The sequence below is a fragment of the Belonocnema kinseyi genome, chromosome 4, assembly GCF_010883055.1.
Source record: "Belonocnema kinseyi isolate 2016_QV_RU_SX_M_011 chromosome 4, B_treatae_v1, whole genome shotgun sequence".
In the NCBI taxonomy this organism is placed as follows: Eukaryota; Metazoa; Arthropoda; class Insecta; order Hymenoptera; family Cynipidae; genus Belonocnema; species Belonocnema kinseyi.
This window is the reverse complement of record NC_046660.1, coordinates 11009237-11034095: the sequence shown is the minus strand read 5'-3', so window position 1 is coordinate 11034095 and position 24859 is coordinate 11009237. Positions and strand designations below refer to the sequence as shown.

At 29.4% G+C, this 24859-nt stretch overlaps 2 protein-coding genes across 2 annotated transcripts in view; one reads left to right on the top strand and one right to left on the bottom strand.

The window, feature by feature from the left end:
• LOC117171955 overlaps positions 1-7513 on the top strand; it is a 35717-nt gene extending 28204 nt beyond the window's left edge. Inside the window, exon 3 of the mRNA XM_033359643.1 lies at positions 7276-7513. The gene's annotated coding sequence lies outside the window, so the exon portion shown is untranslated. The remainder of the gene's footprint in view (positions 1-7275) is intronic.
• The window catches only part of LOC117171956 (free fatty acid receptor 4-like), an 81515-nt gene that overhangs the window by 7746 nt on the left and 48910 nt on the right, over positions 1-24859 (bottom strand). Inside the window, exons 2-3 of the mRNA XM_033359644.1 lie at positions 18197-18518; positions 9322-9549 (exon numbers count right to left, since the gene is read on the bottom strand). Coding sequence (XP_033215535.1) covers positions 9322-9549; positions 18197-18304 — 336 coding nt within the window. The 5' untranslated portion in view covers positions 18305-18518. The remainder of the gene's footprint in view (positions 1-9321; positions 9550-18196; positions 18519-24859) is intronic.

Genomic DNA, 24859 nt, shown 5'->3' with positions numbered 1-24859 from the left:
TTAACAGTTAAGTCGACCTACAGTAGCCTACAATATTTAATTAATTGCAAATAAGTAGCCTACAATATTCAACCGATTCATCTGAAAACTCTGGAATAATTTTACTTTTTATGTCACAAATTCGATATTTTGCAGTTTAGTCGACCTTTATGGTACAACATTGAAGAAATTTGTCTAAAGATATTAAGATAAAATGACCAGATATGAAGCTCCAGTCCTAATTTCCAGGAAATTTCGATTAATTAATTAACTATAGAGTTATTTCACCTTTTATGTCAAAAATTAGATTTTTGATCATTCATTTGACCTGCAGCCTACAATATTTAACCGATTCATCTGAAAATTTTAAAATAAATCGTCTAGATTATTTTCCAGTGCTATTTTTCAGAAAATGTTGATTCATTAATTATGTTTGAAGTTATTTCATTTTCTAGGCCCAATAATCGATTTCTTAGCAGTTCAGTCAACCTGTAGCCTACAATATTCAACCGATTATTCTAAAAGTTTTAGGAAAAATTTATTAGTTAAAGTACCATGCCTTATTCGAGAAAATCGTGGTTAATTAATTATTTTAAGTGTTATTTAACTTTTCATACCCGAAATTCGATTTATTAACAGTTCAGTCGACCGTTTCATCTAAAAATGAAAGGATAATATTCCAGTGCTATTTTTGAGGAAATTTCGATTCTTTAATTATTTCGAGAGCTATTTTACTTTTTCTGTTCAAAATTCGAAACAATTTAGTCGACCTTGATCCTACAATATTGAACCGATTCGTCATAAAATTTTAGGTTGGCTTGGCTACATAATGCGCCACTGCTTTTTTAGGAAATTTCGATTAATTATTTTAAGAGTTATTTTAGTTTTTATGCTGAAAACTCGATCTTTTAGCAGTTCAATGAATCTATAGTCTACCATATTCAAATAATTTGTCTAAGAATTTTAGAATAAACTGACTAAATACTACTCCAGAGTTATTTTTGTAGAAAATGTTGATACATGAATTATTTATAAAGTTTTTTCACTTTTTTGTACAAAATTTTAATTTTCAGAGGAAGAATCAACCTGTAGTTTACAATATTCAATCGATTTATCTCAAAATTTAAACATAAATTGTCTGGATGAAGCTTCATTACAATATAATCAGAAAATTATAATCCATTCATTATTTTTTAAGTTGTTTTAATTCTTATTCTCAAAATTCCCATTTTCAGTAGTTACATCAACCTGTATCCTGCAATATTAAACCAATTCGTCTAAAAATTGTATATATAAATTATCAATAATATAATATAATTATATTACCATATAATAATATTTGTGTTGAATATTAAATATTTTTATTACTTTTGGAACAAGTATTTTCTTTAATACAAATTTTAATTGAAAAATAATTTAGAACATAGTTGATGAAATATCCAACTGGGCCAAGTAACTCTGAAAGATATATAAATTTTTAAATTTACGAAATTGAAAACAGAAATTTTGGGAATTTATTAAAAGGGGAAAAATGAAAACTTAGCGAGATTATTATCATTAAAACAAAAAGATAAAATGTCGCCAAGTTTTCATTTTTTCCCCTAAAATTTCTTTAACTTTTGTCAATTAAATAAATTAAAAATTGTATGTATCGCAAACTTTGGTGTTTCAAACTCTATGTTAATTTCATTGATAATTTTTTATTTGAAACTTTTTGAACCATAAATCTGTTCAGTGCGAGATCGATATCATTTAATTTAACTTCAATCATTTATTTTTTTAATAACAAGCAATCATTATGTTTTAATTATTCGAAATCGAATATTCTTACATTATTTTCAAAGCAGAATTAAAAAATGGGTGCCTCGGGAAACGTAAACTTGTTTATATTCTTTTCAAAAAACTCCTACTAGAAATTTAATAAAAAAATAATTGTGTTTTCAGACGAAAAATTGCATTTTGCAAAAAAATCTATTTTTTATATATATGTGTATATGTATAATTGTGAACGGTGGATCGATGTAGAGTCTGATGTTCTCTTTGATATCATATTCTTTTTTGAAATGTTGCATTTTCCACAAGGCTGCTCTCAAATTCCGACCCGTGAGCGAATTCTAGACACGAGATTCTCATTTTTATTTCACCTCCAATCTCACAATGTTCCTTTTTCGTCATCTTTCCAAGCACTCACATTTCTTAAAACCCACAAAGGATTTCTTATAAAAATGAAAAAGAGGCTTTGTTCATCGGTCCTATTACTTTTACTCGCAAACTTAATAATTTATTCATATTATTAAAATTCTTTGATTATTTAATAATTTTTTAATTAATTGTCCTTTTTTAATTGTTAATTCTCATTATTATTCTTATGTTAGACTCATATTCTTAGTCTCCAAATCCCAAGTTTTAGTTTTAATCAAATAGTTGAATGTTTAAGGCAAAAGAACGAATTTTCAATCAAATAATTAATTTGTCAACAAAACAGTTGATTTTTGAAGCAAATGGTTGCATCTTCAACCAAATAGTGGACTTTTCAACAACAGCAAATAAAATTAATTATCAATCAAACAGTTGCATTTGTAAATAAAAAATATTGAAATTATAAAAAAATAAAAAATGTATAAATTAAAAAGAAGAATTCTCTACAACGTGATCAATTTCCAACTAAAAATGGAATATTTAAAGTTTCAGTTAGTAAAATTAACTTTCAACCAAGAAGAAAAAATAATTTTGGGTTCTGTTAATCAAGTTCGCATTTAAGTCGAAAAAACAACAACAAATAGATGCATTTTCAACTAAAAATAGTAAATCTTTAAATAAAAATGGTATACGTAAATTTTAAATAAACAAAATTATGTTAAGCGAAAAATAAAACAAAATTTAAACAAAATAGTTAAATATTTAACTAATAAAATTATTTTTTGAAAAGTATTTTAACTTTCTACCAAGTAGTTCTTAAGTACAAATTTATTTTTGAATAAAACTAAAGTTTTATTATTTAATGTCGGCTTAAATTTTATAATTATTTAATTGATTTATTTAAAATTATATAAATATTAATTGAAACTAAAATTGAGGTAAATTATTTTTAATAATTTAATTGAATTGAAAAATTACTTGATGAATTCTAAATGGAAAGTTCAATAGTCGAATTTTCGAAAAAAGAGATCAATGATTAGCTAAAAATGGAATAGTTCAATTTCCAGCTACTAAATTAACTTTCGGCCAAAAAGAAAAAATGAATTTTGAATGTTCTTATTGGTTTATATTAATTCAGTTTGCATTTAACTAAAACATTCTGTAGATGATTTTTTAATTTAAAAAAAAGAAATTTTTAACCAATAAGATTAATTTTCAAATAAAAAGTCAAATTTTCAACAAAATTGCTGAATGTTTTAACCAAAGTGATAAATTTTTAAGTACAACAATGAATCTTGAATGACAAAATATAAATTTTACAAATGAGCTGAACGTTAAACCAAACAGTTATTTCATTTGTAACTAAAAAAGATTGAATTTTGTGTACAAAGCAATTGAATTTTCAACCGAAAAATATGAATTTTCAACAAAAAAATTAATTTTAAACTAAAAACTATAAATTTTCAACCAAAAATAGATTAGATAAATTTTTAATTAAAAAATGAATTTTAAATTAAAAAAATTGTTTTCAACTTTTTTTAAACAACTAATTTTTAGTAAAAGAGTCAAATCTTCATCTTAAACCAAATTTAATCAAGCATTTCCACTTTATACGGAGTATGTAGTAGAATTTTTACGCAAAGAAGATGAATTCTAAATGAAAATTTTGATAGTCGAATTTTTTATGAAAAACGATCATTTTTAAAAAAAAATTAATGAAAAACAAATGTTTACAAAATATTTGAATCTTCATCTGATAATATGATTTTTTAACCAAATCAGTTTAACTTTCTACCAAGTAGTACTTGACTTTAAAAAAAGAAAAAAATGAATTCTATATGAAAAATATAATAGACGAATCGTTTATAAAAAAGATCAATTTTTAACTAAAATCGAATAGTAAAAATTTCTATTATAAGATTAGCCATCAACTGAAAGGAAGAAACGCATTTTAAATTTTCTTATTGGGTTCTATTAGATCAGTTGTTATTTAAGATGAAAAATCCAATAGATGAACTTTCAAGTAAAAAAGAGAGTCTTTCAACCAAGTAGTTTTATTTTCAAATAAAAAGATGAATTCACTACAAAACAGGCTAAAACGAAAAACAAATTTTGGACAAACAGGAGAAAAAGAGGAATTCTTTAAAAAGGGGAAAGATTATCAAAATAAGACATCTTATATTATAGAATCATAGAAAAGAAAAGAAAAGTAGAGTAAAAATACGAAAACAAGTTTTCTGCTTTTCTCTCTTTAAATCATAATACTTGGGATTCAGTTATATGTATATTTCACTGTAAGCATATCCAACTGCATCTCATTTTACGGAAATTTTAAACTATTCCATTCGTGAGCAAAATATTTTCTAGACTTTGATGGTTTTCTCGTTTACATGGTTTGAATCAAATTCAGAAGAATTTTTTTTTGAGAAGTCATTTACATTTTTATTTAAATTTGAATTAATATTTTGAGGTTGATAATTTAACAATTCAGTTGAAATTTTTTTTCTTTCTTGACTGAAAAATCTTTGTTGGTTGAAAAGTTAAATCTTTTGTTGAAAATTTCACTAATTGGTTAAAAGTTAAACTTCTTTGTTAACAATTTATTTTGTTCTGCATCTTTCTTGACTTAATTCAACTGTCTTTTTATAAAAAATTGATTTTTTTTTATTGACATCAAGTATTATATATTTTGTTGAGAATTTATCTTTTCCTATAGAAAATTAAACTAGCTGATTGAATGAAAAATCTTTCTTGGCGGAAAATTCATTTTTTGTTTTGGGGATTCAACATATTAATTAAAAACTCCTTTCTGGTTGAAAATTGAACAATTTTTTTAAAAGTACAAATTAATTGTTTTTACTTCAAATTTAACTATTCCTTTTTTGGGGAAAACTGATATTTTGAGTTAAAAATTAAACTATTTGATTGCAAATCTTATGTCTTTTGTTAAAGATTTGCTTTTTTATAAAAAATTAATTTTCTTGGTTAAAAATTTAACTACTTTGTTGAATGTTGCAATAATTATTTTTTTTTGAAAATTCGTTTGCTACTGTTTGAAAATTAATGTTTTTTTTGGGTAGAAATTTAATCTCTTTTGTTTAAGAATGCAACTGGTTAGTTGAACATAATTCTCTTCTGTTTGAGTATTCAACTATTTTCTTGAAAATTTTTCTTAAAATTCGTTTTCTTTAAAGAAAAATCATGTCTTTAATTGAAAAATCTACCTTTTGCGACTTTTTGTAGATAATTAATATTTTTTGCAGACAATTTATTTATTTTTTGTTAAAACTTCATTCCTTTAGATGAAAATTAAATTGTTTTGTAGAAAATTCGTCTTACTTGAAAGAATTGAACTGGTTGATAATTAGCATCTGTGTTGAAAATTCATATTTTAAGTTTGAAAATTCTACAAGTTTGGTTAAAAAGAAATGTTTTTGTTGAAAATTGAAATATTTTGTTCAATTTTTATGTTCAGTTCAATTTTTTTGTTGATAATTATTTTTTTTAAACTAAAAATGCAACTATTCCATTTTGCTTAAAAAATTGATATTTTTTGTAAAAAATTCCACTATTTGATTGAAAATTCTTCTTTTTTTGTTTGTTTAAAAATGCATAATTTTTGGTTGAAATTTCTTTTTTTTTCATTAGAAAAGTCATGTCTTTTGGTAAAAATTTCATCCCTTTGGTTTAAAAGTGCAACTGTTTGGTTAAAAAAAGTATTCTTTTTTGGTTGCAATTTCCACTATTTCGTTTAGAATTCATTTCTTTTGGTTTTTTTTGGTTTGGCACTTTAGACTCGATAATTCAATAATGCTCTTGAAAATTTTTTTCTTTCTTGACTGAAAAATCTTACTTGGTTCAATATTTAATTATTTGTTCGAAAATTTCACTACTTCGTTAAAAGCTAAACTTTTGTGTTTAAAATAATTATTTTTCTTTAACGATTCATTATTTCATTTGAAAATTCATCTCTTCTTGCAAATATTAAACTTTTTTGTTAAAATTTTTTATGTGGAAAATTATTTTTTTAACTGCAAATTTAGCTCTTTCATTTTTTTTAAATTTATGTATTTTTTTGAAAATTATTTTTTTTTTAGAAATTTTAATCTTCTTAGTTGAAAATTCAACTACTTTTTGGAAAGTTGAACTGTTTTGTTACAACAAAGATTAATTTTTATCAAAAATAATTGCTTTTATTGAATTTAACTGTTTCTTATTGTCAATTAATTTTGTTATTGTTGAAATATTAACTATTGCAATACGAGTTTGGTAAAAAATTCAACAATTTGGTTCAAAAAAGTTTTTTTCTTGACTAAAAAATATTTTCTTGTCGAAAATTTATTTGTGTCTTTGCAGTTGAAAACTCTCCGGCTGAAGATTTAACTATTTCTTTCAAAATAATTTTTTTATTTTGAAAATTAACTTTTTAACTTAAAATTAAACTATTCCATTTTTTGTGAAAAATTATTTTTTTTCTGTACGAACGTAATATTTTTTAATTAAAAATTTAACTGTTTGATCGAAAATTCATGCTTGAAAATTGAACCGAACTATTTTGTTAAAAATTTCTTCTTTTCATTTTAAAAGTCATTTCGTCTGGTAAAATGTAATCTTGCTTGGTTAAAAGTACAGATAAAGAGATGATAAGAAAATTAATTAAGGTCCGTCACAAGAAGAACGTTAAGACGTTAGGACTAATCCCTTTCTTGCAGGCAACCTCGAGTTATTTATACGATTCTGATACTCAGGATGTCCATTAAAATGTATACTACACACTCCTAGTTTCTGGGACCCAAATAACAGGGACGAAAAAAGCTACTCTTCTCTCCTCGCTATTCATTACCAATTATTTTTGCTTTTAATGATAATTGATTCGATTTTGTTCGCCCTTCCTTGTTATAATTTCTCAAGAAATACTGAACCTCATCGCACGTCAGTAATTTAATTTGAAGGAACGGATATCTATTTCTGTGCCCTAATTTTTATATATTCTTACCTTTTTTATTAACAGAAAGTTCGATATTAATTCTATTTTCTTATTAACTCTTTTCTGTACCAAAAGCGGAACACAAAAAAAACACAAATTAAAATTAGAGTCTATTTACGCATAGAAATACACGCATTTACACATATCCACATTCCTAATATTTTTTACAGCTCAACGGTTTCAGGGCGAGGTACCGACAGTTGGTATTACTTTCAGTTGGTAGTACAAATTTCTGACATGGATTCCAGTATCAGTCTTCTCTTCTTCTATCTACTCCTCCTCATCATCTATCGGCTGAACCTCCTCCCCCTCCCTTCTACTTCTGCTGGCTAATTCTACCTCCTCCTCCGCCCCTCCTCTTCCTCCTCCCCCTTTTCCTCCTCATCTACCCCTGCTTCTTCTTAACTGTTATTATGTACGTAGTAAAACATTTTTGTGGTAGCTGAATAATCAAAATTAATCATTAATTAATAATCAATCAATAATTGATCAGCATTGCAAAAAATTAAAAATTGTTCTGAAGTAGACGCCATTTTTTATTTTTTCAAAATTTTTAATTTCGAGATCTTGTATTCGCTTGCGAATAAATTATTAAATTTATTCACAATTTGTAGTCACTATCTGTTAATAATTCTAAGAAATAAAATTTTTTGTTACATTTAGATGGCCGAGATTTTCCATAATTTTGAGTTTTTTACTATGAAGATATTTTAAGCATTGCATACAATTTTTTTTTTTGGAGATAGAATGATTCCAATAAAGATGAAAACGTTATGCACACTTTTATTTTTTGCGAAATATTTCTCCCATGCAAATCTCATGGGAAATTGCAAGATCCATGTTTGGAAGATAAACATTAACTGATTTGGCTCAAATTTTGAAACCGGATAAACTCATAACTTTTTTTGAATTAAGGTTCGCTATTTTTAATTTTTTAATTTTGACCCCAAAGGCGCATTCAGCGACCCAAAGACCTCTCTAGTAACGCTTTTAATTGAAATCAGCCAATTTATTGCATTTTTTGACATTTTGGGCATCATATTGGATGGGCCATATTAAATTGTAAAATTTTGCACCAAATTCATATTCGGCGAACCTAAAAGCTCCCTAGTACCAAGTTTTGTTAAAATCCGTTAATTTCATAAATATTTATAAATATAGGGACGCTATGTTGGACCCGCTATTTTAAACATTTGAATATGAATTCCGGATTTGTATTGAGCGATCCAAAGATCCCTCTAGTATCGATTTTGATTGAAATCGGTCAATTTATTACACTTTCTAAAATTTTCAGTCGCCATATGGGTCCGCTAATTGCATACATTTTTTAAAATTTGGGTTCACCATACTAGATCCCCCTCTTTTAATTTTTCATCCAAAATTCATTTCAAGCGACTCCAAAAACGCCACAGAACCCAGTTTAATTGAAATCCGCTCATTTGATCAACTTTTAAAATTAATGTACGCCATATTGGATTCGATATTTTGAAAATTTGAATTTTAACGCCAAATTCACCATCAACGAACCTAAAAACTCCTTAGTAGCAAGTTCGGTGACAATTAACTGATTTATTAAAATGTTATTGAATTTTTTCTCGTACTTTTATACATGTATTTCAGAGACCGTGTTGAGATCCTCCTCCTTTTCTTTTAAAATAAGGTGACCGATAAGGAGAAAGGTGTTGAGTAGAAACAGGAGTTAGATAAGGAAAATCATGGGTAGGAGGAGGAGATAGATGAGAAGAAGATTGGAGAGGAGGCGAACGAGGAAGAGGATGAAGAGGAGGAGGAAGGCGTGGCAGAGGGAGAGGGGAGGAGATAGGGAGAGGAGGATAGAGAAGGTCGAGGAAGTGGAGAATAGCGAGGGAGATGGGAGGGGAATAGGGAGAGGGAGAAGAAGAGCAGGAGGATAGAGAAGCGTGAGGAAGAGTGAGAGGGAGAGGAGGAGGGAGAGGAAGAGGAAAAGGAGGATAAAGAAGGGACAGGAAAAAGGAAGATGAAAAGGCGGGCGAGGGAGGTGGTGGTGGAGGGGCATAGGGAGAGAAAAGAAAGAGGAGGATATATAAGGTCGGTAAGTGTTATGACTCTACTTTGTACTAATAAGAACAATTTAGTAACGTCCTGCGTAGCTTTTTACACAAATGAATGACCTGCTTAAGATATAAAATTATTTTCAAAAAATATATATAAAATAGTAAATGAAAAAAGATGATTACCTGCGAGTAGGGAAGCAATCTGCAGACTGTATCGCCTAAATTCCAGGACTGCGTCAGCCTCGTGTAGGCGACAGCAGGAACCCCCAAGGAAAAGAGTAAATCTGCTGCTGCGAGATTCACCAAGCATAAGTTAGTTGGTGTTCTCATTTCCTTGTATCTGAGGACGCATATAGCCATTCCCAAATTAGCGGCCACTGCAATCACGAACGTGACAACAAGGACTAAGACCTGAAACCAAAAAGCAATTACTTTAGGATCACCGCAAGAGAACAAGCCGAAAGCTTGTCTCTTATTTCCATAGCCGAGGGGTGAACAGTTTCCGAGGGTTTCTTTCCAAACAAAACATTATTCACAAGCACGTAAAACATGACACTGAAAAATTAATTTTGACTCTGGGTTATTGCAAGGTATCTAGATTATTTAAGATTTATTTCCTCTACCATACAGGGTTGCTACAGAATTCTGTTTTCAAAATTCCATCATTTTCCGAGCTTTTCCAGGTCCAGCTTTGAATAATTTGAAAAAATCCAGTCAATTCTTTATTTGAGATTCAACATATATTCTACTGATGGTTGCTAATTGGCAAAAGGGAATTTTGGAACATAATGACAATTCTGGATTTGAACAGGGATTTTTGTTTAAATTCACTTAATCTAAATAAGAATTAAAATTCTTTTTCAAAATTCCCGATTCATGTTGAAAATTTCATGTTACAAATCAAATTATAATTCTTTACGCAAACTCTACACTGAAAAAAAATTGTTCTTGAATCAAGTAAATGTTACTTGATTCAAGTCAATCGCAGGTACGAATGGGGACGATAGAATATGAGAAAATGTATTCTGGGATAGAATATCGCATTTTATTATTCTAAAATTTTATTGTGTGACTTCATTTAGAGATGTATTCAAATGCAGAACGTAGTTCACTTCCAAGAAATCATTTCTGATACACTTCAAGAATATATTTTCTTAATATATGAATATGTAGGATCGGATCAATAGAATGAGCCTCAACTGAAAACTATTTCTCAATGGAAAAAAATTATTTTCGAAATTATTGTTATCACAGTAAACCCGAGGAATAAATTTTATCTTTCAAAATGATAAAAACGTTGCATCACGTTTATCTAACGAAATATAAAATTTATCTGAAAAAAAGATAAAGTTTATTTGACGCAAATATTTTTTTGACATAGGTTATATGTCAGACGGCTGCGTCTATTTTCACAGAAAAAAGTCCTTCATAAATTGAAAAATCCTCGCGGTATTCAATTTTAAATATTTTCACTTTATTCCACTAATTTTAAATCCAAAAATCACTCACCTACACTTACTGAATACACAGTCTGCACTTTGGTTAGTTTATACCAAATAGTGTTTGTTTACAATTTTTGAAGTCTACATCAGGGTCGATAGAAAACTAAAGATTTGTTCAACAAAAGTAAGGGACTGAAGTTGGCCGAGTGTTCTTACTCAGCCAACTTGTCCTAACCATGTCCTAACCGCGCGCTCTACCGACTTCGCTATCGAAGCACTTGGATCTCGGTGACAAAATCTCGAGTAAGAATTTCAAGGCAGTGTCGTACGAAGTCGTATTGTGAGCCTCAACCATCTTCAAACTAAACCTTGTGGAACTCAATGTTTCTTTTAAGAAAACATCTTTCTGATGATACTTGAAAATTTTCGAGAGACTTTAATATACCATTTTTTATTTATAAAAATTTTATAATTGAATTTTACTTATTTTAGAAAAGGCTCTATACTTTTTTTTCTTAATATATTTAAAAATGTTTTAAAGTATCTAAAGGAAATAAACAATAAACAAACATTCTCCATAAAATGCGCAGTTTTCAATTTATCCAACTCTTTTATTGTATATAATACTCTCTTACTCAATTTTTAATGAAAAATAAAATTTCTTAAACAATCATATAAAATATGTGAAAAAGCGAAGTAAGTTTCACTTATTTAACAAGGGACTTAACACTTGTTATTTCTAAATATTTAAAACGCCTAGAAACGACCCAAAGGTAATCAATAATAAAGAAAAGTTGCATGTACAAAAATTCTTTAATAACATCAATGAAAAAAAATAATGTTCTGCTATACGAAAATTTACATAAACCACAAAGTTTTAAATTTATCGAATGCTTTGATCATACATTGTTTAAGATTTGAAAATGGAATTGCTTTCCTAAAACAATTTAAAATATGCAAAAATAATTGAACTTGACTTATTTTACAATACTTTTTTCTTTAAAAATGTAATCCGCTGAAAAATGATTTAAAGCTTTTAAAAAATGTATAACTTTTGAGTTGAAAATCGCTTTAATAACATCAGTGACAAATAAATATTTTCTGATTTTTAAAAACCTCTGTAAAACACACAGTTTTCGATTTATTTAATTCTTTCATAGTACTTTTTAATTAAATTTTTAATTAAAAATAAAAATTCCAAACAAAAATAATTTAAAATATGTAAAAAAATAATTGATCGCTAGTTTAAATATTACCCACTTACAAAAGTGCTCGATATTTTGTTTTTATTTCAAGTATAAAATACTTCGAAATCAGAAGAAAAAAGAATTCTGTAAAGAAACGTTTGGTGCAAGAACTTGCAGGTTAAAAGTGATAGGATCTCACGGTGATCGCATGGAAAATATTTATTTGCTTCCTCCTTGTATTCTCAATTCTTTTATTTGAAAAATTCTAATGGTCAATTTTTTAATTATTCTTTCATGTCATGAAATATATTTATTTTTTATTATTTACAAAAATGTTACACGGTTAAAAAAATTCGAAATGATTAATTTTAAGTAGATTAATACATACAAATAATTGGCGAAAAAAATTATAGACCCAGTACATTTATAACCTTTTAATAATTTTAGGGATGAAATTACTTTTGATTCTTGCATAATTATTTCAAAATTAATAACACTTTTTTAAAATTAATTTCAAAATTTTAAATTCTTACCCACAGAAACTTGCCGACGCAATAAACTTATAATTTTTTAAATAGTTTTATGAGTGATTTGATTTGTGTGTCAGCGTATAGTTTGTAGTTGATCAAAGCTACAAATTCCTATCAACATTTACATAAATAAAATTGATTATGTGCACGAATTTTTTGAATTTTATAAATATTATTGAATTTCAAAATAATTGTTAGCGGCGAAGAGAACCAACTTCATATCATGTCAACTTAATTAGACACTTTTGCAGTAAGAAGTAAATTAATTTAGACCAATATATTAATTTTCATAATATGTGTGCGATGTCTATTGTATTAAGTCTACAGTTTTAGTATTGAAAAGACTGATGTGTGATTCTATTTCGATGACATAGGTATCTTCAAAGTAAATCTGACATTCGCTTCAAATAAATAATTATTTGAAGGAAAATATTCAAGCATTATATTAAGAGAAATTATTTCTTCGCTGAATATTTTCATTTTCTCGTCTCAAGGACATGAACATTGTTTCAATTAAAATAGTAGTCAAAATAAGTATATGAATTTACTTGGATCAAGAATTTTGTTAGAGTTTTAGTTACTTATCATGAGAATATAATATTTTTAATTAAATATTTTATTAAACTTCACGCAAATAAGTATAATGAAACAAATTAACTCAATATTTTTTTGCTTAGAGTAAATATATTCTTGATTCAAATAGTTGTCCTGATTCTATTATTTTCTTGATTCAAGAAAATCGGTCCCTTGTAAAAAGAAAATACTTGATTCTTTCAAGTAAAATCAGCCAAGGAAATTAGTGCAAATTTTTTTTCAGTATATGTTCTGAAATAAAAAGTATAATTCTTTTACAAAAAGCGATATTCCAAACTAGAATAATAATTTTTTTGCGAAAATTCCCTGATATTAAAAGTGAAAATTATGATTTTTTTTACAAATTTCCTGTTGCAGTTCAGAATTAGAGCAATAAAATGTATGATAACTTGTTTGAATTTTCATGGTAGTACGTCGAATTCGAGAGAAAAATCCAGTTCACTGAATCGCAATAACTTCTCGGTAATTTCGTAGTGTTCCGAATTTCCCGATCAGGCAGATGCCTTGACAAAGATTTCAAAAGATTAAAAATATTTCTATAATAATTTAAGAATAATATAATATGCAATAAGTGTAAATGTTAAATAAATTAAACAAAACTATTTTAGAAGATTATATACGAGATGTATTCAAAAAGTAAGGCGACTTTTCAATTTTCGCGGGCTACGTACATTCTAGTTTTAAATTTTTTGTTTTTTTATGTTGGTACACTCGTCAAGATCATATGTTCACAGTTTTGACTATATAGCTCGTGTTGTTTTTCTGGCAGAGGCGTAAAAGATTAGAAGGGTTTGGTGTGCTCGGCGATTTTCTTCTTTCGAAAAAAATGGAGCAAAGAGTTTGCATTAAATTTTGTGTGAAAAATGGAATCCAGTGCTCTAAAACTCTTGAAATGTTGACAGTTGCATACGGTGAGTCTATTCTGAGTAAGAAAAATGTGTATAATTGGTACAAATTGTTCCAAGAAGGCCGAGAGTATGTAGAAGACGAACCTCGCCCTGGACGTCTCAGCACGTCAACAACAGATGAAAACGTTCAAGCAGTAGAAGAAATGGTGTTGAAAAAACGCCGAATTACCATCAGAGAAGTTGCTGAAGATGTTGGCATATCGGTTGGCTCATGCCATGCTATCTTTTCGGACGTTTTGGGCATGAGACGTGTGTCAGCGAAATTTTTTCCAAAACTGCTTAATTTTTGATAAAAATCGCACGTCCAGTTCGGTCAAATGTGAAAGTTTTTCTCACTGTCTTCTTTGATTACCGTGGCGTAGTGCATCAGGAATTCTTACCACAAGGTCGTACGGTCAATAAGGAGTAATACCTTTAAATTATGCGCTGTTTGCGAGAGGCGATACGCAAAAAACGTCCGGAACTTTGGAAAAACAATTCGTGGCTTTTGCATCACGATAATGCACCTGCTCATTCATCGTTGCTTGTGAAAGATTTTCTGACCAAAAACAGCACCACAGTCATGCCTCAGCCTCCACATTCACCGGATTTGGCCCCCAGTCACTTTTTTCATTTCCCAAAACTGAAGAGACCCATGAAAGGACATCGATTTTCAACGATTGAGGAGATAAAAACTGCATCGCTGAAAGAACTCAAGGCTATACCACAAAATGATTATCAGAAGTGTTTCGATGATTGGAAAAAGCGTTGGCTTTGAGAAAACGATAAAGTCACCTTATTTTTTGAACACACCTCGTACAAAGATTTCAAAAGATTTAAAAAATAATCTAATAATAATCTTAAGTTCGAAAGTTGTTTATTGTAAATAAACTAAACTAAGCTACTTCGAAAGATTTCACAAAGATTTCAAAGATTCCGCAATGATTCTACAAAGATTTCAAAAAATTTCTAGGGTGTTTCCAGACTGTGTGGGGGAAGACTAGCTTCAATGAGAGGGAGAGATTTATTTAATCGAATACCTAGCGGGCACTGAGCTGGAGATTCTGAATCGGGATGATACTCCCACATTCCAGATTAAAAACAGGAGTGAGGTTCTCGATTTGACTCTATGCTCGGATGAACTGAGGAGCAAGGTAGTGGGATGGAGAGTTTCCGATGAGGAGTCTCTCTCGGACCACAAATATATTTTGTTCCGGTTAATCATAGGAAAACTGGTAGTTTCGAGGATCAGAAACCCCATAAATAAACTTTGAGACCCATATAGAGTTCCAAAGTGTATTTCTGGGGTTTTTGATTTTTGAGAGTCCCCAATCTGGGGTTTCTGAACTTTGAGAGTCCCAAAGTGTATTTCTGGGGTTTCTGATCTTTCAGACCACCGGGTTTCTAGAGGAACTCAAAGGCAGGCTTAGAGGATTCCGCATTAGCTAAGGTACCCTAGATGAGTTAGAGCATACCGCGGATTTTCTACGACGGACTCTGAGTACATCACATGAGAACAATTGCCTTACAAGTATAATTAAGTGTAGGAAAAGACCAGAATGGTGGAACAGCCACCTGGAAAAATTCCGTATAAAGACAAGAGAGTTGTGCAACAGGGCAAACAGAACTAAATTGCCTTTAGACTGGGACATCTATAAGACGGTCCAGTATGAATAAAATAAAAATACAGTGAAACTCTTCTATAGCGCTAAATTCTCGAAAGGGCTATAGAAGGGAGGGCTTTTGAAGGATTTCAATGTAAAAGAATGTACAAATAGGAGGCTTGGAGGGGCTTCTCCGAGGAATCGAAGAACATTTCGGAAAGAGCGAGGATCTACAAGATCCTGGCTAAAAATCCGAAAGCTCACCTGGGGTTGATAATGCTCGATAATTGTGAGTTTCTCGAAGACAAAGAAGTAACGCTAAATCACATGGTGGAAGTTCCCTTTCCGGCTTTTCAGCGAATTCGAATCGAAAAAGAGTAGGATGGCCGATTGAAATTGCGCCGCCAAGGTCGTGGATAACAAGAAGGTTCAATGATTTCACAAAGATTTCACAAACATTTCAAAGATTTCGGAAATTTTCTAAATATTTCAAATATTTCACAAAGGTTTCAAAGATTTCTCAAAACGTTCGAAGATTTAAAATTACAATATTTTGTATTTTTTATTTCAAATGACCTTCTAAAATATTTGAAAAAATGTCATGAAGTTTTCATTGAGTTCTTAAAGATTTCAATGATTTCACAAAGATTTTAGAAAGAAGACGAAAAATTTCAATAATTTCTTAAAAATTTTAATGATCACACAAAGATTTCACAAAAACTTCAAAAGACTTCGAAAATTATCGAAAGATTTCAGAATTTTCACAAGGATTTCACTAAGTTTTCAAAGATTTAAAATTACACTAACATTTTTTTTTCTTTCCAAAGATCTTCTAAAATATTTGAAATCAGATCATGAAGTTTTCAATGATTTCTTCAAGATTTCAATGATTTCACAAAGATTTTTCAAACAATTATCGAAGATTTTAGAAATAAGACAAAAAATTTCACAAAGATTTCAATTATTTCTTAAAGATTTTAATGATCACACTAAGATTTCACAAAAATTTCAAAAGATATCAGATTTTAAAAATCATCAAAAGATTTCAAATACTTCACAAAGATTTCAAAAGATTACATCAATTTCACTAAAATTACGAAGATTTAAACAACCTTCAACAATTTTTTAACGATTTTACAAAGTTTTCGTAAAACTTAACAAAGGCGTGAATAATTTCACAAAGGTTTCAATGATTTCACAAATATTACACAAAAAATGCAAAGATTTCGAAGATTTCAAAGATTTCAAAGGACTTTAAAAGATTTAAATGCTTCAATCACAGTTTCAAAAAATTTAAGAAATTTCAAAGATTTAAAAATAATTCAAGAAATGCGAATGATTTCAAAAAATTACACAAAGATTAAACAAATTTTCAAAACATTTCAATATATTCACAAGGACTTCAAAAACTTCACAAAAATTTTTAACTTTCTAAAGTTTTTAAGGTTTTTAAGGATTGAAGATTAAAAATAAAAATCTCAATGAGTTCGAAAACTATTGTCAATTTTTATGTGTACAGTTTTTGATGAGAAATAGTAATGGCTTGATAGAAAAAGGAACTCAATACTTAGAGATAAAAGTTTTTCAGAGCTTCTTTGGGGCTCCGCTTATCTGAAAAAAAGAAACAAGTCCATTTGAACAAGAAACTAATTGCAAAAAGGGGAAACTTATTCCTAAAAAAATTAGGACACCGGGAAACTCCCAAAAGGTCCGGGAATTTTGTTTACTGGTGAAAACTCGGAAATTTGATTCAGTAACCGGGATTTCTTCATTTGTTTATACTGAAATGAATATTTCATCAAGGAGAGAAAGCTTTACGATTAAAAAATAAAAATATAAAAAATTGTATTAATTATTTTAAAAACAAATTAAGGGCCACACTGCATACGGGCGTAAGTGCCAAATTTGTCGATTACAGTTTTTTAAAGTTTGTCCGGCATAAATTATGTATTGTCGGAAAGAAAATGCTTTTCAAATCTGTAATTCTGAATTTGAGACGGAAATTTTTAGAAAGAATTATTGTAGTTCTGAATTTTTACTGAATTATAAATGTTAGTTATGCTTGAATTAAAAAAGGAAGTATAATGAAGTGTAATTCCGAATTATATTAGAGAGTTTTCGAAGAAAATTATTAATTAGATCCGGAACAAGGAATTAACAAAAGAATTATAGTTCTCAGGGTGTCTGCCTGATTGATTTCTACATTTGTTTAAAGATTCGAAAGATTTCAAATTTGGAAAAGGGATTCAAAATTTTCCTTTTACAAATCAAGTAATAATTCTTCACATAGATAAACTGTTGAACTACTTTGTTAAACATTAATTTTGTTATATAAAGATGGAACTATTTTGTTAAAAATTATTTTTTGGTTGAAAATTAATACTTTAGATTAAAAATTTAACTGTTCTAGTTTTTAATGAAAATTGTTCATTTATAGTTTAAAATTGAACAATTGGATTAAAAATTGATCTATTTTGTTGTAAATTCTTCTGTTTTGGTAGAAAATGATTAATTCTTGAAAGTGGAATCAGTTTGTTAAAAATTAATTTCATCAGTTCATCATTTTTTGAGATAAAAATTAATGTTCATTTATGAAAATTTAATTAATACATTTTTTACTGAAAAATTATCACTTAGGTTGAAAATTCAAATCTTAAATTATTCATTGAAAATTCATACGTTTGGCTGAACATTCAACTGCTTGGTTGAAAGTCGAGCTATTTTGTAAGAAAAAATTTTATTCGTTGAAGTCAAAATAAATTATGATTTTGATAATTTTTGAAAGATGAATATTTTGAGCTTCTATTTACTCACCTCTATTCCGCTGGCACCTTTTCTGTCACCGAACTCACTATAATAAGTAAAGTAATATCGTTGACCCCAATCTTCATCTTCCCCCAGAAGGTAAGAAGTATTCATCATTGAGTTTTGGTCTTTTTCTGTTTTTCATCCAAGTTACTCGAAAAACTTGTCCATCGTTTAAGTAGTTTATAAAAAATCACCTTCTAAAGTTTTTTGGTAAATATTCATCTTCTATCCACGCCAGATGTCTTGCCAGTTATTCAACGTCCCAACACAAGTTGCGAAATATGACTCGTAGTCAATAGAGTCCATCTCGAAATATTCTTATCAACACCTGAAACAAGCGAAGACAAAATTCTTATTAGCTGCAAGTATTTTTTTAAGTTTCAAGTGTAAGTCTGACTTTTGGTCTATATAGAATATGGTGCTCCCTAATTTGGTTCCAAATTTGATTTCCAATTTTATTAATAAACTACCATGCTTCACCTTCCATTCCGTATCCAACCCTCCTTCACTTTCCTTTCCCTAGTTTCCTTCCTTTCTCCTGCCTACAACTAACTCTCCCTTATTCCACTCCCTTCCCTCAATTACTCTATTAGTTTTTCTTTCTTTCCTCTTTTAACTTACCCAATTCTCTGTACTGTTACCTACTCTCGACATCCTTAACCTATCTTCTGTTCTTTTTCCCCAGTCCTTATATACTTTTTTAACATGTTTTTTCTAGCAATCAGTGTCCTACCTGTCTTGTCTAGTTTTTACCGTTTACCTTACTTATCTTAAGCTTTTTAACTTTCTTAGCCTCCTTCACCTTTCGACTAAGTTCCTCTCGCAAATCTAATAACCCGACCTTCTAGAATTATAATTTTTGGTCCTTTCTATCAACTCTTTCCTTGATTCTTCCCTTAATACTTCTTTCTCTATTACCTATCTCTAACTTTATCTTTTTTTTTCTTTCCGCTTTTCTATAGATTATTCTCGATACTCCTACCTACTCTCGACATCCTTAACATATCTGCTGTTCTTTTTCCCAAGTTCTTCTACAATTTTTTAACATTCTTTTTCTTGCAATCAGTGTCCCACGTGCCTTGTCTAGTTTTCACCCTTTACCTTTCTAATCTAAAACTTTTTAACTTTCCTAGCCTCCTTAACCTTTTCTGCCAATTTCTCCCACACCTCTTATAACTCGAGCTTCTCAAATTCTAGTTTTTCTGTCCTTTCCATACACTCCTTCCTGGATTCTTCCTTTAACACTTCTTTCTCTATTACCTCTCTCCAACTTTATCTCTTTTTCTGTATGATTCTACTTTTTAGCCACACCCCTTTCGGTTAGTGATCCGAATCCTCTCTAGCTTCCGTCTTCATTTTTCGTATACTTTTGCACCCTCTATGCTGATTTCCTTTGTTAGTAAGCCTCTGCGCAGCTAATATATATTCTATGAAATTTCTCGCGTTATACACTTCATCCAAGTATACAGGGATTCTTTCACACTGTTGCGTTCTCCCCTCCTATTATTAGAATCACTTTTTCCTCCTCTCTATATTTAACTTCCTTTTTTCTTGTCATTTTGATACCCTGATCGTTATAAATTGTCATTATCCTGTACCACCTTTTTTTTATTTTTACCCTCCTCTTCTGCACCCTAGCCCAAGTATTTTTTATTGCCGTTTTTTCTATGTGCTATTCCTGACTCAAATTACAATTCTTTCACTAGCGTTAAGCCTAACTTACGGTGAAGATAATAGTGGTACCCCTTGCAGTTATTATCTGAAGCCTTACGATTATTTACTTTTTGCACATGCACAGTTTTTTTATATCCACGTTTGGGCCGTCCATAAACGGCATTACAGATTTCACGATTATTCTTCGTTTTTTCAAGTTTCTAAAGAGTTTAAAGAGTTAATTTTCAAACAAGAAAGATGAATTTTCTACCATGCAAGTTAACTTTAATAAAATAGTTGAATTTTTGACAAAATAAGTAAACTTTCAACAATGTAGTTGAATTTTTAACCAAATAGTTCAATTTTCTACCAAACAAATAAATTTTAAAAAAAGTTGAATTTTCAACTAAAGATAATAAGTTTCCAACCAGAAATAGAATAGAGAAAATTCAGTTGAAAAAATTACATTCCAACAAAAATAAATATTTAACCATATTAATAAAAAAAAGACTAATTTCCAACAAAATTCTTGAATCCTCAACTAAATAGATGAATTTTTAGCAAAGAAGATTAATTTTGCACCCAAGAAGTCTTTTAAAGCGTAAAAGATGAGTTTTCGACCCAATAGTTGAATTTTTAACTAAAAGAAATCCATTTTGAAAAGAAAAATGGAATCCTTAACATTTCAGTTTAAAATATTACTTTTCAACGAGTTATATTCTGAAGCAAAGAAAAGTATTTTTTACGAAATACAGTAAAACTCTTCTATAGCCCCGATTTCGGAGCGGATGGTGGGTGGCAACTAACTCATTATAGCCTCCTTCGCATTTGTTTGTTTACGCCTGAATGCTCGCCTAAGTGACAGCCGGAGATTCCGCGCACCCCGCGCAGCACCTGTTACACCTACATGCGGCGCGGCGTCAATTCTCGGAAAGGCTATAGAAGAAAGGGCTATTGAAGATTTTCACTCTAGTCCAATCTTCAACAAAAAAGATGACGTTTCAACAGAATACATTAATTTTCAATCAGATAAATTCAACAAAAAAGACTATTTCTTAACAAAAAAGTTGAATCCTTAACCAAATATATGAATATTCAACCAAAAAGACCAATTTCCTACCCAAGTTGACTTTTAAAACTAAAAAGGTGTATATTCAAGCAAATAGTGAATTTTCAACTAAAAGAGATTAATATTCAATCAGAAACGGAATAGTTAATATTCTAGTTTAAAATATTAATTTTTAATAACAAAAAAGAAGAATTTTCAACCAATTGAATCCTTGAAAAAAAGAGTATTTTTCACCAAACAGTTGAATTTTTAACCAAATAATTGAATTTTTCACAACAATGATTGAATTAAAAAAATGAATTTTCCACCCATTGAATCATCAACCAAAAAGAGTATTTTTTACAAAATATTATCAGTGTAACATGTAAACGTTGATATTTTTTACCAAAAAAGATTTTAATTTCAAATAAAAAACAGTTGATTTAAAAAAAAATATAATTTTCAACAAAATCGTTGAATTTTCAAGTCAAAAAGAATAACTACTTACAGTTGTGTTAAATGTTTAACCAGTTACATTTTCAAAAAAAAAATTAACTTTTTATTAAAGAGACCACTTTTCAACAAAGCGCATAAATTTTCATTTGAATAATTAAATTTTTACCCAGGAAAGTTGAATTCTCAACCAACAATGAAATCATTATATTTTCAGTTAAAGACCTTAATTATCAATAAAACATGTTAATAGTTGATATTCCCGCACTACAAAATTTGAATTTTAAATGAAAAACAGTTGAATTCAACCGAGAAAAAAATTATTTAGCAGAATCATTAAATTTGCATGGTATAAAGACGAATGATCTGCAAACTAGTTCAATTATTGTCAAGAAAAATGTTAATTTTCAACTCAACAAGTATATTTTCAATCGAAAATAATTTTTTTTACATAAAAAGACGAATTTTTCGTGCAATGCTTGAATTTTAACCTCGAAAAGATTAATTTGCAACAAAAAATAAAATAATTACATTTTCAGTTAAAGCCATTAATTCTTATTAAAAAAAAACGAATTTTCTATATAATAGTTAAATTTTCAACCCAAGAGGTGAATTTTCAACTCAAATGCTGATACTTCAACAGAAGTGAATTTTCAAGAGAATAGTTCAATTAAAAAGAAATAGTTTAATTTTTAACCAAAATATTTTTTTTCTTCAAAATAGTTGAAATTTAAACAAAAAAAGGCATTTTTAACAAAAAAGTTAACTCAAGCCAAATAGTGGAATTTTTAATGAAAAAAGATGAATTCTAAACTAAATAGGTAATAATTGATATTTCAAGAAAAAAGATTTTAATTTCAAATTTAAAAAAAATTGAGCTGAACCAAAAAAAAAAAAGAAATTTTCACAGATTTGTTGAAGTTTCATCTCGACTTATCTACAAAATAGTTGAATTGAAAAAAATGAAATTTTCAACCAAACAGTTACATTTCATACCAAATAGAATGAATTTTCAATCAAGGCGATTAAATTTCTTCCAAAAAGACAAATTTTCAATCAAATAGCTAAATTTTTAACTATGAAAGGGCAATTTTTGACCAAGAAAGTAATAATGATATTTTCAGCTGAAGAAATTAATTTTTCACAGAATAGGTGAATTTTCAACTGAAATTATTACTAATCTTCCACCCGAAAAAAATGAATTTTCAACCAAATAGTTGCATTTTTAAACAAAGAAAACTAATTAACAACTATAAATAAGTGAAACCCTTTAATAGCTCTCCCTTCTATAGCCGTTCAGAGAATTGACGCAGCGCCGCAGGTAGGTGTAATAAGAGCTGCGTGGGGTCTGTGGTTATCACTCAGGTGAGCACTCAAGCGTGAAGAAGAAAAATCGGTGCGGGCTATAATGAGTTGGATCCCACCCACCGTCAGCCCCAAAATCGGCGCTATAGAATAGTTCTAATGTAGTTGGATTTTCTTATTGAGTTCTATTAATTTAGTTTGAATTGACGCTGAAAAACTAGAAAAATGCAAATTCCTTAAAGACGAGGGAAAAAAAATTCTTTTATAAAAGACGAAAAGAGCGGAATGGGGAAAAGAGTGAAGTCTTAAATATGAAAGTGATTTTTCAACTTATCAAGTTATTTTTGAACTGTACTGTTATAGGATCGTCTTTCACAAATGTCGCAGATTTTCTAAATATTTATCATCAGGAAACGTATTAAATGTTATCTAAGTTCCTGAAGTTACTTTCACTAGACCCCCCCCCCCCCAATCCTGTTGCCATTGTACGTTTTGGCGCCGGCCCCTTCACCCCTTAAATTGGTAACGTAATTTATGGATGACCCTGTTCCATTAATACTACAATATTACACTTTTTAATGTTATTTCAAAACTCTCTATCCTTTTTTCTTATTCCTGTTATATGCCAAAAAATGCGTCGCTGAAAAATCGTCTCCAAGTTCTCGAAGTTTTCCGTAACATTTTCTCAAACCTTCAAAAAATATTCCAAACAGCCCGAAAAGTTATTCCCTCTCCCCAGTTCTTTCTGTACCCGGAGACACCTGTTTAAATCAAAATGTAAAAAAGTTAATGTTTCTTTTATGGATTTGGATTCGAACTGAGAGAATGGTTGCCCTCCAGGACGAACAAATATTTTCCAATGTATTGTTGGACCATTCTAATGTAGCAACTTCTAAAAAACAAGAAGGTGAGAAAGTAGATTATCTTAAGGAAAACATGATATGTCCCTGACAAAATGACACTTCAAGTAATGAATCAGTGTGGCCTGGCCGTAGCCTAAATATAACAAACATTATTAGTCTTTTCAAGAAACAATGCGTCATCGATCGCATTTAAAGTGCCAATTACTTTCGCCAGTTGAACGGCACCTTTTAATGAACAACTTAGCTATCTATTTATCAAGGGTAACATTGTTATCTCTATGAAAGTTCCCAAAGCTTTATTCTTAAAGTGCTTCGCATGACATGGCAGAATTTAAATTGGCCAAATTATTGTAAAAATATAATAGCAGACCAAAAAAGAATTTATTTTAACTAATTATTGGAATTTTCTACAAAGGTGTTCATGGTCTACTGATGAATGAAAGAAGCAGGATACTAAATTTGCTGTCATATCAGCGCGTGCAGAATGTTTGTCGAATTGTAGCCGTTTTAATTTAGCCTAAATTCGTCCACAAATTTTAAAAACTTTTTGATCTGGAGGAAGAGAAGTCACATCCAAACTATTAACATACACTGAACTAAAAAAACCGGAGCATTGCTGTTTTCAGGATTGATTGTAGGCTTGTTTATCTCTCACCGTTCACATATCGCCCTAATATCTCGATTTATATTAGATGAATAGTTTTATTGATTTTATCGAGACTACATTCAATATAAATTTGTAGATCAACCATAAAAAGCATATCAAGTGATTACTTGATAGAAGATTAAATATCATTTGTGAAAAGTACAAATAGCAAAATCCTGGGCACTGAACGCTCTGGAACACCATTACGAATGCCACCCCACTCCGATCTCTCACCACTTAAGCCGATAACAGATTGTTTCCAAGCAATTGTTTTAATTCGATCGTATATGCTTTTGACACAAAAAGAATCAATCTCGCGATACGATGACGTGAAGTTTCTCTCAAGAGCACTGAGCTGCGAATCCATAATTCTGTAGGTTTAATAAAAGAGGCATATCCTTATATGCCTCTTCGGTATGGTTCCTTAATCATACCTAATGCCTAACTAAAATCAGATAGGACCAGCATTTCACCATTCGGTTGACCATGCCTCTTCGAATGGCATGAGTAACCTTGATCAATGGCGTCTGCATACTGAAGCCACCTACAACCAGACTGATAAGCATTTAAGATTTTATTAGGTTCAGTATAATCAACCATGTAATCATAGACAGTACTATCCAATGCTTTTGAGAGACAACAGAGGATAGCAATAGGATACTCTTCAGCATGCAGATGAGTCTTGATCTTGTTAACAGGCT